The sequence below is a fragment of the Chelonia mydas genome, chromosome 4 (genome assembly GCF_015237465.2).
Source record: "Chelonia mydas isolate rCheMyd1 chromosome 4, rCheMyd1.pri.v2, whole genome shotgun sequence".
NCBI lineage: Eukaryota > Metazoa > Chordata > Testudines > Cheloniidae > Chelonia > Chelonia mydas.
This window is the reverse complement of record NC_057852.1, coordinates 14,180,836-14,197,852: the sequence shown is the minus strand read 5'-3', so window position 1 is coordinate 14,197,852 and position 17,017 is coordinate 14,180,836. Positions and strand designations below refer to the sequence as shown.

Here is a 17,017-nt window from a genome sequence, read left to right as displayed (position 1 = left end):
AAAAATGTCTTTCAAGCTTTACTGTCAACCTGCCGCCCTGCTGATAATCTTCCAGTCAAACACCCTGATGTGGAGAAATGGACTGTAGCTGTGCTCTGTTACAGGTTGTGCTCACCACTGTGGCGCCCCCTGCTGGTTGCTCCGGGAATTAACTCTGTCCATCAGCAGGGCACCCTCCACTTGTGGTGTCTCACCCTCCATCACTGCTTCTCCACCGTCTCCACTGTCTGTGGGGACCCACATTGCTCCTGGATCACGGCGTCCTCTTCAGGGCATGGCCCTACAGCTGTGCCCCAACTCCGTTGTCTCCCCACTTCTGGGGGAACCGGCAGTCCTTCACCCAGCCTTTTGCCGCAGTGGTGAACTGCAGCCCCTACTCCAGCCCCTCGCTCAGGGGCAGTCCTTTGGCTGGCCATTTCCTTCGGCAGCCAATGGGGCAAAGGGGGCAGGGCCCAGGTCCACCCACGACTCTGGGCCCCGACCCAGGGACCTTATAGCTGGCAGCCGCTCACTGCCTCTTTTTCCCCTCTGCCACTACCTGCTTTCCCTGGGCCACTTCCCCGTAGCCCCAGCACCTACTCGGCCCCTGTATCAAGGCCTCCATCTGGGAGCCACCCAGGCTTGAGTTCTGCTTGCTCCCCTGACCCTGCCCAGCACTGCTCTGTCCCAGGTCCTTCTCTCTACAGGCAGCCAGTCCTTCTCCCTCAAGCTCCAGAGAGAGACTGGGCTCCTCTCTGCCCTGCAGCCCTTCCTACAGGGCCCAGCCTGGCCCTGATTGGCAGCTTCTAAGCCTTCCTCTGATTGTTTGGGTTCTGTGCCACTGCTCCAAGGGCTGCTATTAACTCTTTGCCAGCGAGTGGCAGCTGCCCCATCACATGCTCTGTTTTCCCTTGAGTTGCTAAAATAGAGAATGGGTTTTCCATGACAAAAGTTCTGGTAGAAGCTGGAATGGAAACTGGAAAGAGAACTTCTGTCCTCAATTGGGACAGATCATCAGCTGATGTAAATGGGGGTAGCTCCACTGAAGTCAGGGATCTGATTTATAGCAGTGGGGATCTGGTCCAATCTAACTGAAAAGACACTTCACCTCAGTGTTTGCAAGTATGTATTGTCCATTTAAACATGCCATTGTGTTAACATGATCACCTGCAAGGAGGTGCTATTGAAGCCTTTATTGAGGTTGCAATAAACACTAGTCACATTGCTGTAATAATAGATAAGAAGCCATGAGACTGATTCACGGTCTTCGTTCTTGTGACTCAGGAAAAGCAGAGGTCCTCACGCATCACCATAAATGGAGGATCATGCTTCCTTTTAATTGCTGTTTTCACTTTGTGCCTACAAAGGTGAAACAATTACCAAAGGTTATGCTTCTTCCAGAAATGAGTAATCCAAAGGAATTGATTCAGTGTTCTGTTTCTCTCTAGTGTGTAACCAGGACTACAGAGTTGTAGGGCTAAAAGGAACTTGCTGGTACAGTTTGCTGGGTAAAGTGTAAAAAGGATTTCCATGTATCAAATATACGTTGCTTAGTTCTGTAAAAGGCCCAGGAAACATTACATGAAAGGGGGAAATAGTCAAAGGGATCAGTGGAAGTTAGAAACCCAACTCCTCCTGAAATTTACTGGGATTTGGGTGCCTAACTCCCATTGGCTGCTTTGAGAATCCCAGCCTGAAATGTCAGCTGCCAATTTTGAGAGCTGATTGATTAACAATGGAGAGTGTGGCACGTTTACCTCTCATTTCAAAAACGGTCACCCTCATAGAGACAGTTAGGTTCTATTCCCGGATGTTCTGCCCTGCAACCTTGGGCCGGTCACTTACCCTCTCTATCCCCATTGGTAATAATTATACACCTCCTTCTCCTCCTCTTTGGTTACAAAGGCTTTGAAACCTTTGGATGAAAGATTGAACAAACACTAGTAAAGATCAGTAAAGGTGCTAAAAATGGAACCATTGCTTTTAAAGCTGGTTTAAGTCTCGCTTCTAAACCAGGATCAAAGCAGGCTAGAAATTCTTTCTGCTGTTGGTTTTTTTCAGTGTTATCTTATCAATCAAACTAAACAAATGGTCAAAATAATTATAAGGCGAACATTGAGCTGAGCCATGATGTTTGGATTAGGATACAAACTTCCCCAAAGTTTGGGTGTGTTAGGATCAGGGGTTAAGTTTGGGCCCATCTCAAGTAAAATAGTGGCGGGAACAAAGAATAATGGTTGTTTTTCTCCAACATGCAGTCACATAGACTGAGGTGGAAAGAATGACTATTACGTTCTAACAAAGTAACTCAACCAGTCAATTCATCAGATGACTCTTGATTCAAAATGCTTCCTTGCAAACTCTGCATTCTGTCAGCAAAATGATCAAAAGAAAAAAAAATCAGAATTGGTTTTTTGCGTTTGCACAAGGAACAATATGACCCAAGCACATTGTTTATGTTATGTCCCTTTCAGAACATAAATGTTAAGTCTTAAAAATAATACAGACCTGTGAAGAAATACATTTGGTGAAGACAGGAAAGATCTTGATTCAAGTCAGGATTGTGACAAAACACCAACAATGGTTATTCCTAAGCTGATGTAAATTGGTAGAGCCCTATTGAATTGTATGGAGCTACAGTGATTTACATCAGCTGAGGATCTGGTCCCATATGTCAGCTTCCTCTTTAGCATTACCCTCGGAATGTCTTCATGGCAGACTTCACTTAAGTTACGTACACGTGAGTTACTGGTCTGGAGTTAGCCTACCTGGAGTGAGAATGGCCACACTGTGAAATAATACTTCAGTTCTGCATCCAGGGTGGCACTGTATTCACTGACATGCGGTATGACGGCTTCTGGGGGCACATCCCATGGTTCTTAGCACTGCAGTTAGCTGAATTCTCTCCCAATGAATTGTGGAAGAACTTTGTGTATGGACAGGACTTGAGTTATGTGCAACACACAAGTTATAACTCTAGTTAACTTTCGCAGTGCTCTGTTGTGACTGTCCTTCCCCGACTCCCAGGTGCACTGGGCAAATGTATTGCTGTTCACCAGTGCCGAAGTTCACCAGCACTGAAGGAGAGGCAGGATCAAGTGCCCACTCCAAATCACACTCCCCTTGCTCAACCCAAGTGCTTGAGTTTAGCTGCCAGGAGCCTTCGGTGTTGGTGGGGGATGGGACAGGGCTGATTCCTTAGGGATACATACTAAATCACATAACGTGTATTCAGAGTTCATACAGTTTTTAAATCTCTTAAAGTGTAAAGACTAAGCCTAAAAACTGATTTTAAAATCACACTAATTGCACTAAACACCATTCTAAGGCAAGCAATTCATTTACTGAGCTCTCTAACTCTCCCAGTCTGTGTAAAGACCTGACAAATAGCAGCACGCAGTATCTGTCTTTAGTAGTCCTGTCCTTGTCCCACAGATCATTTACCAATTAAATCACGCACTATAAACTGCCTGCATACAAAGTCCATGTCGGATTTGACACCTACCTAGGGAGGTTTTGTTTTTGTTTGCATTTCCACAGCTAGATCAACATGCAGGAATCGTGGTCACATGTGTGTCCAACTTCAGTGTTAATCTGCAAATAGGGCAAAAGATTCCATTATTATTCTGTAGCCTCTTTAAAAAGCAATAAAGGAATGTTGTAAGGAGAGTCCTGGCTGTGATGGAATTTCATATTAGACTCTGGATGAAATTCACTCCTGTGTAGAGCCCAGTGCCAGGCTTATGTGTCACTTAACTCCCATTTAAGCTCTATTTTGAGGGAAGTAAGCGTTACCTATGTGAGGTACTGGCCCTCTTGATTGGGCAATTTCATGCTCCATGAAGAGAATGGATGATCTGCCTGACTTCTGACCTTCTGTTCTAGTACTGGAAGAAGGTTGACCTTGTGGTTAAGGAACTGGCTTGGTGCTCAGGAAATCCAGGGTCAACTTCTTGGGTGCCCTTGGGTAAGTTAGTTTAATCTTTCTGTATTGCAGTTTGTAAAGTGGAAATAATAATACTTTTCTTCTCCCCCCGACCCCCGCCGGGTCTTGTCTAGTTAGATTATAGTATGCAGTGTAGTTGGAGCTGTGTTGGTCCCAGGATATTAGAGAGACAAGGTGAGTGAGGTAATATCAGGTCTCCTGAAGAAGAGCTCTATGTACGCTCAAAAGCTTGTCTCTTTCCCCAACAGAAGTTGGTCCAATAAAAGATATTACCTCCCCCACCTTGTCTCTCTATTTAGTTTGTAAACTGTGTGGAACAGGCATTGTCTCTTACTATGTGTGTGCTCCCAGTACGACAAGATCTTGGAGTCTCTAGGCATTATTACAGTAATACAAATAATAAATAAGATGTTACATAGAAACTAAAATTTGCAAGCCTTTAATAACCCAGAGCCTCAGCATCCTGGTGTGACAGCAATAGATGTGCAAAAGGAGCAAATACTGATCAGCTCCATTTGTGGTTTTTGACAGACTTTTTTGAAAAGAGAAACATATAATCCGTCTCTGTCCCTCACTGTGAGGCAGAAAATGAACCATAGTGTTAGTCTGCACCCCATGCTCACTGCGTAAGCATAAATGCATCTGAGGCAATTATCCACCTACAGAGCATGAAATAAAGAGGACGGATGCTTACAGCTATTAGAAGAACATGCTTATATTTATTAAAAGTGATTTTAATACTGCGTATTCTTAATAGGAAATCCTACACAAAACAGACGGACTGACAATGAGGAGAATGGTTTATTCTGAGCATGCTTCTATTGTTGTTATAGAGCATCAGAAAAGTGCAACAGAGCTACACAAAACACAGAAGAAAGGAGATCCAAGCACCCAAGTGTTTACAATCTAACTCAGCTAACTATGCTCCGGAGAACACTGTGTTCAAACACAAGGGGGCCTGGAGACCTCACCAGTGATGGGATTATCTCAGGAGGGGAACCATCAGCCAGAGGTGCCACCAGAAATGAAGTCTGATTGGAAATCTCTCTGCAGACTCAATGAGAGATGGCAGATAAGGGTAATGGAAAAATACAGAGGAAGGGCACAATCAGTGGGAGTTTTGTCGCTGGCTTTGGCCCCATGAGGAATTTAGAGTAGCACCGTTGCTTGTCTCACCTGCCAGCGCTGGGTGGTAAGGCAGCCCCTTACATCACTGCACAGGCTGTCTGGGTCACAGTACTGTGGGGAGAACAGCTTTGCTACCTCCCCTCCAAAGCAGGTGAGCAGGAGTAGGCAGAGCCTTGAATCTGCCCATCCTGAGCAGCTCAGCAGATGCAGAAGGGAAATAATTTACTATTGGTATTGATCACTCACAGATTACTTCCCTGTCCCCCGCTGCCCCTTTCCACCCAAGCCAGGGGAGGGAACCAGAAAATGAATCGTGATTCTCCATCACAATTCACTGCTTGGTGTGCTCACAGGACGGCACACCTATTGGGTGCCCTGTGCTCAGGGCAGATACGTAGTCGTTACTTACGAGGCCATAGTTTGGCCAGAAAAGTAGTAAGGGAAAAAGCTGGCAGGAAAAGCAAAGTACTCTCTAAGAATGCAGGGAGATTTAGGAACACTACTATATAACAGAAACAGACCCAACCACACACTAGACCCTAAAATAAAGCCCATTCTCATGCTCATAAAACAATTGTATATTTTAAAGCTCCTAAAAATTGCCCTCTTAGCTAGCTATAGCCTTTGGGTCTATATGATTTTAAAAGTTAGACATACCAGGGAAAGGCATCCTATTAAAAAAACACTCCCCTCAACCAATGGAGAGTAACTTAGGCCTGTGTTTCATGTGTGTGGGGAAGAGGTGGCAATCCGGTCCTAGATTTCAGAAGCTATGGGAAAGGACTGTGGAAGTCCCCCTGTCGGACTGGATACGCATCAATACCCAGCCAATTTTAAATGGTTGCCAAGAAGACAAAAAAAGACATAAAACAAAAAGAGGTGGAAAAAGTAAATTTTTAGCAGTATGAATTAGGGAATAGAAGGCAAATTGGTTGGCAACTTCCTACTAATCAAAACCATGAGAAAGTGATCCCAGGAAGGATAACTTCGGGAAAGGGACATGAGGATACACACACGGGAAAATGACCAACCAAAAGGACTTTATAATCAGCTCAACTGACTGGGCTCTCATGGTTTATCCTCCAAGCACTCACAATGAGCTCAACAGGAAGAACGGACTGAACTTATAAGGAATTATATAAGGAATATATAATATTTGGCTATTATGCTGTCACTTAAAGCTGTGATGGAAGATGGACAGATCGATAGGATTCCCAAATTAGCTGGCTGCTCTGGTGCTTCTGGATGCAAGAGGTCAAGAAATTAACCAAGTTTTGCTGGAGTGTATTTGGGCAGATGAAAGACATTCTCTGAGGACCTGTCTCCCAACCATGCAAAGGCAAGACTCTGACCACTCACTGCTCGCAACCTCTGGCCCTGATCCTGCAACTTGTTATGGGTGAACATACCCCCTTCATCTGTGTGGAGCCCCAGTGACTTCAGTGAGGTGTCATTTGGGCTCAGGAATCTCCCTGCATGGAGCCAGTTTCAGAATCAGGGCCTTACAGAGTATGCGTGATGAACAAAATCTTAAATAATTTCTCTCTGCTTATATTTGAATTGATATGGGCCAAATCCAGGTGTTTTTACTCAGGCAATCTCTCATTAAAAGGCAATAAAACCAGAATGTTGGGCTTGAGATTTCCCCCCATATTTGTGAGGCATGTAGGTAAGTATTGTGGTCAGTAGGTTTCCGGTATAGGGTGGTGTTATGTGACCATCGCTTATTAGCAAAGTAGTGTTCAGGAAATGGTCTGCTTGTGTGGATTGGTCTAGGCTGAGGTTGATGGTGGGATGGAAATTGTTGAAATCATGGTGGAATTCCTCAAGGGCTTCTTTTCCAGGGTCCAGACGATGAAGATGTCATCAATGTAGCACAAGTAGAGTAGGGGCTTTAGGGGACGAGAGCTAAGGAAGCATTGTTTTAAGTCAGCCATAAAAATGTTGGCATACTGTGGAGCCATGCGGATACCCATAGTAGTGCCACTGACTTGAAGGTATATACTTACCTACATACCTCCAGCTTCCATCCAGGACAAAACCACACGATCCATTGTCTATAGCCAAGCTCTAAGATACAACTGCATTTGCTCCAATCCCTCTGACAGAGACAAACACCTACAAGATCTCTATCAAGCATTCTTAAAACTACAACACCCACCTGCTAAAGTGAAAAAACACATTGACAGAGCCAGAAGAGTACCCAGAAGTTACCTACTACAGGACAGGCCCAACAAAGAAAATAACAGAACACCACTAGCCGTCACCTTCAGCCCCCAACTAAAACCTCTCCAGTGCATCATCAAAGATCTACAACCTATCCTGACAAATGATCCCTCACTTTCACAGATCTTGGGAGACAGACCAGTCCTCGCTTACAGACAGCCGCCCAACCTGAAGCAAATACTCTCCAGCAACCACACATCACACAACAAAAACACTAACCCAGGAACCTATCCTTGCAACAAAGCCCAATGCCAACTCTGTCCACATATTTATTCAAGTGACACCATCATAGGACCTAATCACATTAGCCACGCCGTCAGGTGCTCGTTCACCTGCGCATCTACCAATGTGATATATGCCGTCATGTGCCAGCAATGCCCCTCTACCATGTACATTGGCCAAACTGGACAATCTTGACACAAATCTGACATCAGGAATCATAACATTCAAAAACCAGTAGGAGAACACTTCAACCTCTCTGGCCACTCAGTAACAGATTTAAAGGTGGCAATTTTGCAGTCGAAAAGCTTCAAAAACAGACTCCAGCGAGAAACTGCTGAGCTTGAATTAATATGCAAACTAGATACCATTAACTTGGGTTTGAATAGAGACTGGGAGTGCCTGGGTCATTACACATATTGAATCTATTTCCCCATGTTAAGTATCCTCACACCTTCTTGTCAACTGTCTAAATGGGCCATCTTGATTATCACTACAAAAGTTTTTTTTCTCCTGCTGATAATAGCTCATCTTAATTAATTAGCCTCTTACTCTGCTTTTTCATGTTCTCTGTATGTGTCTATCTATCTATCTTCTTACTATATGTTCCATTCTATGCATCTGATGAAGTGAGCTGTAGCCCACGAAAGCTTATGCTCAAATAAATTTGTTAGTCTCTAAGGTGCCACAAGTACTCCTGTTCTTTTTGCGGATACAGGCTAACACGGCTGTTACTCTGAAACCTTAACCTTTGATTTGTTAAGTTAAATAGATTGAGTTCATTGAGTCTATCACTATAAGGGATGTTTTCTAATCATTTAATCATTCTTGTGACTTTTCTTTGAACCCTCTTCAATGTATTAACATCATTTTGAATAACTCAGTATTCCAGCAGTGGCCACACCAGTGCCAAATACAGAGGTAAAATAACCTCTCCACTCCTACCTCGAGATTCCCCTGTTTACACATCCCGGTATCACATTAGCTCTTTTGGCCACAGCATCACACTGGGAGCTCATGTTCAGCTGATTGTCCACTGTGACCCTCACATCTTTTTCAGAGTCACTGCTTCCCAGGATAGAGTCATCCATCCTGTAAGCATGACCTACATTCTTTGTTCCCAGATATATACATTTACATTTAGCCATATTAAAATGCATATTGTTTGCTTGTGACCAGTTTATCAAGTGATCCAGATAGCCCGGAATCAGAGATCTGTCCTCTTCATTATTTACCACTCCCCCAAACTTTTTGGTCATGTGCAAACTTTATCAGTGATGATTTTATGTTTTCTTCCAGGTCATTGATAAAGATGGCTTACTTGTAGAGCTACCGGCTATTTGCCAGGAAAGTAAGAAGCATTAAGTGTAGCCGTTGAGTCAAGAGGTCTTAATCACCAGGCGATCACTGCTGGGTGCTGTCTGGACACCAGCCATAGGTGCCACTTAGAGGATAACATCACCCCTTGTTATTCTCAGATATTGCTGGAGCAGTTCCTCCACCCAAACCCGCCCAAACCTTGCTTTTGTCCTGAAATAAGACATTCAGTGGGTATCCTGAAAAGCAGGCTAGATTGTGCCCAGGCTAAGCAAGTCCACAGTGCGGGGAGAGGACACTAGGAGTGTTCTTTTGCTTGGGCCCCTGTACAGACGCTAAGCACAGCCCCCATCATGTCCACTGGGCCATGCTAATGCTGTAGTACTGCTCTCCAGTGGGCCATGGGGTGACGGGGAGTGTGGGCAGCACAGGGGGAGTACGTGGTGCACCCAGTCAAAGGGTTAGGGAGCTTCTCCTCCCGGATACACCCTGCTTGGTGCTCCAGGAGGAGTGTGACTTTTGCCCTAAGGGTGGAGGTAGTACCCTGGGAAGGACTTTGGAGGTGCCATTCAGGGGTGCTAGTTCTGCAGGAGCTCTTGTTGCACTCTCAGGAAGAGATGGGGTAGGAGGTTTGGGAAGGACCTCATGGGGAAGAAGATCTGGGGTAGGTCTGGGAAGGAGAGGATGCAGGGCTAGAGAACTCCCTGGTACCTGCATCCAATGGTCATTGCCCTTCCAGAGCAGATATGGAATCAGTAAGGAAGCCATGGGAAGCGTAGGGACTCCATGACCTTAGGGGCAGGGAAGATTTCCTCCTCCGTGGCCTCGTCAGGGATCCCTAGCAAATACAAAAGCTGGCTTTTGGGCTGTGTGGCCATTTGCAGGATTTGGCCCTAAATGCAGAGTCACAGCAGCTACAGGAGGAGTCACATGACAGATGAAAACCAAATAAATATCCCCTGAACCTCACTGAAGAGAGCAGAGAAAGAGAGGGCACTTTACCTTCACGCCACAATACACTGGAGGTGCATTCATAATACAGCATGTGGAGGCGAAATTGACTCTCTGCTCCACCAGCTCGGCAAGGGAGGCTGGGGTTGCATCAGGCATTGTCTTGCTGAAGCTTTCTTTTAGTCTGCAATGTAGTGGCAACAGGTCAGATTTTAAAGGACGCGTTAGTGACAGAATAAGCACTAAAAATTACACTGATCTGTTCAATTCGTGTACAAATACATCAGTGGTAAAACGCTCACCGATTCTAAGGAGCACAGGACAGCACTCAGTGGGCCTGATTCACTGCACCCACCAGCAAGCTCAGATACTAGCAGCCCTGCCCAGGCGTGGTGAGTTATATGGGCCTGTGGTGCCCGTGCTCCAGGAATATTCCGGGCCCCGGGGCCTGGCTCCACCAATGTTCGGGGCCCGGTCTCTCTCCTGGCCCCTCGTATAGCCCCCGCATGCCTCCCCTGGAGTGTCTCCCGGCCCCGCCTGCCACTCCTGAGTGATTTAAAAGGGCCCAGGGGCCCCCGACCGTTGCCACCGGCAGCGCAGCGAGGCTAAGCCGGCTTCCTGCTCACTCTCGCTCCACGCCACTCCCGGAAGCGGCCGGCACGTCCCCGTGGCCCCGTGGGGGTGGTCTTCTCGCACTGCCCCTGCCCTGAGCACTGACTCTGCAGCTCCCATTGGCCGGGAACTGTGACCAATGGGAGCTGCAGAGGCGGATCCTGCAGGCAGCAGCACGCAGAGACCCCCCCCGCCCCGGTCCCCTCACCTAGGAACCACTGCCAGAGGGGTGTGCAGGTTACTTTTGGGAGCCACCCAAGATAAGTGCCACACCCCTCACCCCCTGCTGCACCCCAACCCCCTGCCCCAGCCCAGAGCCCGCACCCATCATCCAAACTCCCTCCCAGAGCCTGCACCCCTCCCGCACCCAAACTCCCTCCCAGAGACTTAGGCAGGTGTAGGTGTGTGTGTGTGGCAGGGGGCGGGCAGGCAGGACTTGGACCCATTCTGGACACCACCAAAAATTATACAGACCTGCCACCCCTGGCCCTGCCTCAAAACTAAAGCGGGCAGAAGAAGTCACTGCCTTGTCCCCTTTCAAGAGAAATCACCTCTGGGCCACAGATAATTTACACATCCCTTAATTCTGAGCACTTTTGACTGGACACAGGTCACATGGGCTATTTCTATGCTGTGAGTTGAGGAGCATAATTCTCTGTGAGGTTTCTGGTCCAAATAGATCTGCTTTCTGTGAATATCCTCCACGATTCACTTCAAATTTCTATGTTTCCCAAAACACTCACGCCTGTGAACTTGGTCACTAGAACATGTGTAGAAAGTAAACTTAAAAGGGGCAAAGACACAGCTGAAATGAAGTTGTTTAAAAAGGCGTAGGAATATTCAGAACATATTGCAGGCAGTGCCCTATTAGTCAAGAATGGAGGAGAAGCTTTAGGAGCAAATGGTCGGAAGTAGAAGAGCTTACAGGATCAGGAATGGGTATTCTTACCTCTGTTTGAATTCAAGGAACGTCAGGTCATTATATTCTCCACATAGCTCATTGGCCTTTGCTAGGAATTTGAATATCTCCCCTTTCAGCTGTGGCCTCTGCAGTGCAGAAAGAAAGGAATATTTCTATAATCAAGAAATCCCCTTGTCTGTCACAATGAATTGTCCTGATCCGCTAGCTGTGGCTGGCGCATACAAGCTCTGTGTGAGTTTGGGAAAGATTTTAGGGGAAGGAGAAATTTAAGAGCAAGGCAGAGGGCATCTGAACGTGTGAGAGAAAACGATTACACTTGTTACCTTGCTAGAGACACAAGCAATGGAATCCGCAGCGGGGCAGCATCCATTGACAAGATTATGGGTAGCATCATACACCTTACTTAGGAACACCTCTGGGATGCTGGTTTGCCTTCGCGCTTTCTCAAATATGAATCTGCAATAGGACAAGAAAAACGTGGTACCCTCTAGTTTGCGTGTTCATCATGGGATGAAACCAGATCCCTCCTTTCAGCATTGCTGACAAGCTTTAGATGATGCCCTCTTACAACGACAAAACCACCAATTTCTCCAGTGTGGATTACAGGCAGGGCTCGTAGTGCCACCTATTCTTAACATTTCCTGACACTTCCCATCATCATTACATTTCTGCTTATGGTTGTAAGCTGTTTGGGGGAAGGGACTGTGGTCCAAATCCTCAAAGATACCCAGGTGCCTAGCTCTCATTGAGTTAAGTGCCTGAATACCTTTGAAGCTCTGGGCCTATGTCTTTGTGTGTCAGTACAGCAACATGCACAGTGGGACCCTGATCCTGTTGGGAGCTGCTGGGTGATATCCCTGAAGAGAGGAAGGATGGTCTTATGGTTAACGCACAGGACTGGGACTCAGGAGATCTGGGTTATATTCCTGGCTCTGACACTGACTCTCTGCGTGTCCTTGGGTTAGTCACTTAATTTCTCTGTGCTTCTTTTCACATCATAGTATTTCCTCCCCCCCACCCACACACACACACTGTCTGTCTTGTCTATTCAGATGGTTAGCGCTTTGGGGGCAGGAACTGTCTCTTATTAGGGTTATGCAGCACCGAAGCATGATGGGCCCCTGTCTCAACGAGGACCTCTTGATGCTGCTGACGTACAAGTGATATGAATAATCATAAACCAAAGGCAATTAACCCAGTGCCTTTCAGAAGGGTTAGAATGAAACCAAGGCTCCGCTTGGACAGCGGTAACCATTGTTCTGTCTGGGCTGGGGAAGGAGGGCAATGAGACTATGTACCGATCCATCTGATGGCTCCCATCACCAGTGCACAGCTGTTCGTCTGTGGGCCTTTGGAGTTCCGGCAGTTGAGGGGATTTAGCAGGTTGCAGTGAATACATGCAGAAGTAGTTTTCCAGGAGATTTTTTCCTTTGCAACAATCAGAAAATTTTTCGTCCTTGGATGATAGTTTAGTGCAGATTTTTGTGGTGAGTTCTGATAACTATAAAGAAGACAGCAATGAGTTTAAGGGCTGAAGTATAGTGATACCTGACATTTTTACAATGGTTTACCTGTCTTAAGCAGTGTGCAGACACTGACTACTAAATTCCCGCTATGCCCTTAGGAGGCATGTGGATAAATATTATCAACCCCATTTACAGATGGGGAAACAAGCAGGAAGGTGAAATGATTTGCTCAAGGCCAAATGGTGAGTCAGTGACAGATTACTACTCAGGACCCCCTGACTCCCAGCCCTGCGGTCATTCCTCCAGTGCCTTATCTATTATTAATAAGAAGTCTGTTGTGTTTGGACCAGCAGCATTTCCAGTTACTGCCTGGGCTTTGGATCTGGTTCCTGGAGTTCAGAGTGAGAAAAACAAGTGAGTTCATAAGACCTTAAGTGAATTGCACAAGCTGGAGGGAAATTTAGCTCTGTGCTGTCAAACAACTCTAGATCCCAAATGGTCTCAAACTGACAATGTGTCAAACAATAAACACACGTTGTAGAAGGATTACAATATCAGAACCAATTCCTGATGGTTGAGATACCCAAAAGGCATGACTCTGGCTTTTGCAGCCTCTGAAAACTGGCTTAACTTTTCCTACCTGCCACAAACATCACGAAGTCCAACTAGTGAACTTTGGTATTGGACTTTGAATGCAGGGTTGGGTGCAATGCTCAGGGTTACATGTCAGTTTTCAAATGCTTAGAGTCCATATCATCTTAACAGTAATCAGTCAAAGCCAACTTTGTTTGCACACATGGATCTTACTGTCACAAGGCATCATTGTAAAAGCTGAGTCGATTTTAGAAGAGGATTAGACATTGAAGTTAAGACACTCAAAAGTAACTAGTGAGTTCTGGTACTTCCATGTTTAGGTGCCCAATGTGGGATACCATCAAGGTGATTTTTTTGGAAAGCTTTGAGCACTCACTCTCTGAAATCTGTAAGTATCTGATGCTGGACACCCCAAAATTGAGATACCCCAGATCACTAGTCACTGTTGAAAATCTTGGCCCAATCTGAATAAGAATATCATCCACTATTTGACTATCTAGGATAAAACTGTAGAACTGATATTAATCCCAAACTTTAGGACATAAAGCCTAAAGACTGAGGTTAGGAAGACATTTCCCCCACAAATACATTATTGTCTCGGAGGGAAACCAATGGGTGAGTCAATATAGAAACTGAATAAAAGAATTTTCAATGGATGTATTTACTCAAACCCCACAGCAGTGTGATGGGCACCTATCAAATAGAGAAATCCATCTGTTAACAACTTCTTCCATGAGGAAGAGTAAATAAAGAAATAGGGGAAACAATTAACAGCACAAGTGATTATTATACTAATAAGTTAGCTGGTGATTTGAAAACTCAATTACAAATACAGAAATAAATACATGAAATGGGAAATTGAATGGAATCACTCATGCTACTCTCTAGAGATCCCATTTCAAAGAAGTTTTTTTAATTAGTACAGTCATCTGAAACTAGGGCTGGATTACACTACCACAGTAAATCCATCTAATTTACGCAACTTCAGTTACGTGAATAACGTAACTGAAGTCGATGTAGTTAGATCCACTTACAGCAGTGGCTACGCTGTGCTGGGTAGACAGGAGAGCATCTCCTGTTGACTTCCCTTATGCTTCTCGGGGAGGTGGAATACACAAATCGACGGGAGAGTGCTCTCCCATCGATTTAGCGTGTCTTCACCAGACCCGCTAAATCGATACTCGCTGCATCGATTGTAGCAGTGCCAACCTACCAGTAAGTATAGACATACCCTAAAGGAAAAGAAACCCAGAGGGAATAAGCAGCAGAAACAAAACAAGCCCCTTTGAAGAATGAAATGATAGCACTTACGAAGCTTATGCACTTCAGGCGAGATTGTTAAAGGTGTTTAGGTTCCTAACTCCCATTGGGCAGCCAAAATACTTTCAAACTCTGGCCTTCTCCTAAGAATTTTCTAAGGGAAGTGATTGTGGAAGTTCAACTACTTGAGACATGTTAAACAAAACTGCACCAAAGCACAACCAAGCATACAATGTGGTTTACTACTGCACCAGCAAGGAGTCTGGACTAAGTCAGTGTTTCTCAGTCTACAGTGTGTGACCCTTATTTTATGGACTGAGGGGAAAAAAGCCAAATCCTGCAGTTTGTAGGATCCAGGGAGCACATCTTGCTCTCTCCCTTTTCTCTACACCACCCCTACACCCAAGTCCTCAAGACCTGACAGTTTGCCCAACCTATTGCTCAAAGCATTCCAATGCCTCCCATTGTTTCTCCCTTTGATCCAAATCCCACAAGCTTTCGTGGCATGACTTTTGGGGCCATTTTTTGGCTTGTGGGCTCAACAAAGTGAAGAGCCACTGTGCTAGATGACCTAAGAGGTCTGCTCTGTCTAGAATTCTGGGATTCCTACCTCCTTCTGCATGCAGTCTTCAGCCATGGAATTACAGCACTTGGAAAACACCTCAGCAGAGTCTTCAGCTAGTGGGGAAATGTCCTCAAACGAGGCAGAGGGTATCTTCTGAGCAAACATTGTTAAGGTGCTAGACAGTCACAAAATGCAAAATGGAATTAGGTATTTTAGCCATTCCAAAGTCTGCCTACTGTTCTTAAGTCCTGTCTACTGACATTTGTAGGATAAGTGCCACGAATTTAGAACATGAGTAACTAAAAAGAGATTTGCTTGTTTCACACTATGGCTGAAGAAGGTCTGAAAAAACAAATACGGTACATTTTTTATTGAATGTTGAACCAGGAGCAGGGAAGGGCAACAAAGTCTTTTATTGCCAATACTTTAGCTCTCAACCTACTAAGATGACTCGCATAAACCTTATGGCTTTTTAAAATATGGACTAAAAATAGAAAAGCAGTGTGATGGTGTTTCCCCTTCACCTGCCAGAGAAAGGGAAGAACCTCAATTAGAGACACAACCAACACCAGTGGGGTGAATGACTGATTGCCTCCTGGCCTGAGTTAGGTGGTGATCCATCAGGCACTCGGGCCTTAAAAGCAGGCTGTCAGGATCCTGGGTGAAGATAGGCTGGACTAGTGGCAGGAACTCAGTAGGCAGAAACAACCGCTGGGCTTCAGAATAAGTACCAGGGTCAATAGTCAGGCAGCGAGTCAGGCCAAAGAACAGAGCTAGAGACAAGTTGGAGATCAGGCCGAGGGCCAATACCAGGTATCGGGGGCCATGTGGGTATTCCAGGGTTCGAATGGGGGTCAAGATTCAAGATCAATACTGGGAATTCAGGAACAGAGAATGTAGGGTGGTCATGGCAGCTAGCTAGTACTCTGCATTATTGCCTAGACACTTCCTGGAATGGCCCTTGGATTTATACAGTGTGGGAAGACAATCAGGTGCCATGAGGCTGTTGTCTGTCAAACCCCTAGAGGTGAGACTTCCTGGGGTTGGTATCTGCAGTGGGTCATGGGTTGGGGTGCACAAGCTGGTAACAGGTGTCAGTGTGGAGCTGGTGTTCACTGCCTGGCAACCCTGAAGGCCTGTGTATAGACCTGCTGGGCTTTACACAGGCTGAGAGAGCTAGGTGTGGAAGAGATTGTAGTGGCAGAAGTATTTGTCTGTGTGGGAAGGCCTATGAATTTGGTGTTGTCTATGGCTGAAGAACTGAGCCACAGCAATAGAGCTAACTACTGTGGCGGACCCTTGGAACAAGGGGCCAGGTGTCCAGGGAGACCTTCTGGAAGGGGACTAAAGAATAGAAGAGACCCGCAGAGCAGGCTTCTGTATCGGGGAGGCTATAAGGGGCAGGGAACTGAAGAGAAGTCCAGTAAGAACGGTGAGTTGAGTTCAGGAGCTTGTGTGTGTGTTGGGACTTTGAGTGCCCTGAAAGGGGATTGAACTTTGAACTCTTAGGTGACTTGCCTGGAGGGCCAGACCATGGAAGACCCACGCAGATGGAGATGGCCAGCAGAAGGGGTTGGAACTGGGCGTACCTGCAACATTATGCCCTCTTGCAAGTGGGTGTTCTAATGGTGAGTGCACCATAATGAACTGGAAGACTGAAATGCTTTAACATGCTTGCATAAACCAGGATCATTGGGCTAATTCCTCCTCACGTGGTATATTGTTCTACTCTGGCAAGCTCCCTGTGAAGTCACTGGGAATGATGCCTGAGCAATGACTGAGTTACAGGTGAGTGGAGATGTCATACTTTAGCCCTCTCTAACGATGGACTA

General features: G+C 45.8%; 1 protein-coding gene across 1 annotated transcript in view; it reads right to left on the bottom strand.

Moving 5' to 3' along the window:
* Positions 1 to 1,174: 1,174 nt before the first annotated feature.
* Positions 1,175 to 17,017, bottom strand: part of GC (GC vitamin D binding protein) — a 43,249-nt gene continuing 27,406 nt past the window's right edge. The window contains exons 7-13 of the mRNA XM_037896421.2: positions 15,231 to 15,360; positions 12,599 to 12,801; positions 11,624 to 11,756; positions 11,328 to 11,425; positions 9,818 to 9,950; positions 3,485 to 3,573; positions 1,175 to 1,338 (exon numbers count right to left, since the gene is read on the bottom strand). Coding sequence (XP_037752349.1) covers positions 3,520 to 3,573; positions 9,818 to 9,950; positions 11,328 to 11,425; positions 11,624 to 11,756; positions 12,599 to 12,801; positions 15,231 to 15,360 — 751 coding nt within the window. The 3' untranslated portion in view covers positions 1,175 to 1,338; positions 3,485 to 3,519. The remainder of the gene's footprint in view (positions 1,339 to 3,484; positions 3,574 to 9,817; positions 9,951 to 11,327; positions 11,426 to 11,623; positions 11,757 to 12,598; positions 12,802 to 15,230; positions 15,361 to 17,017) is intronic.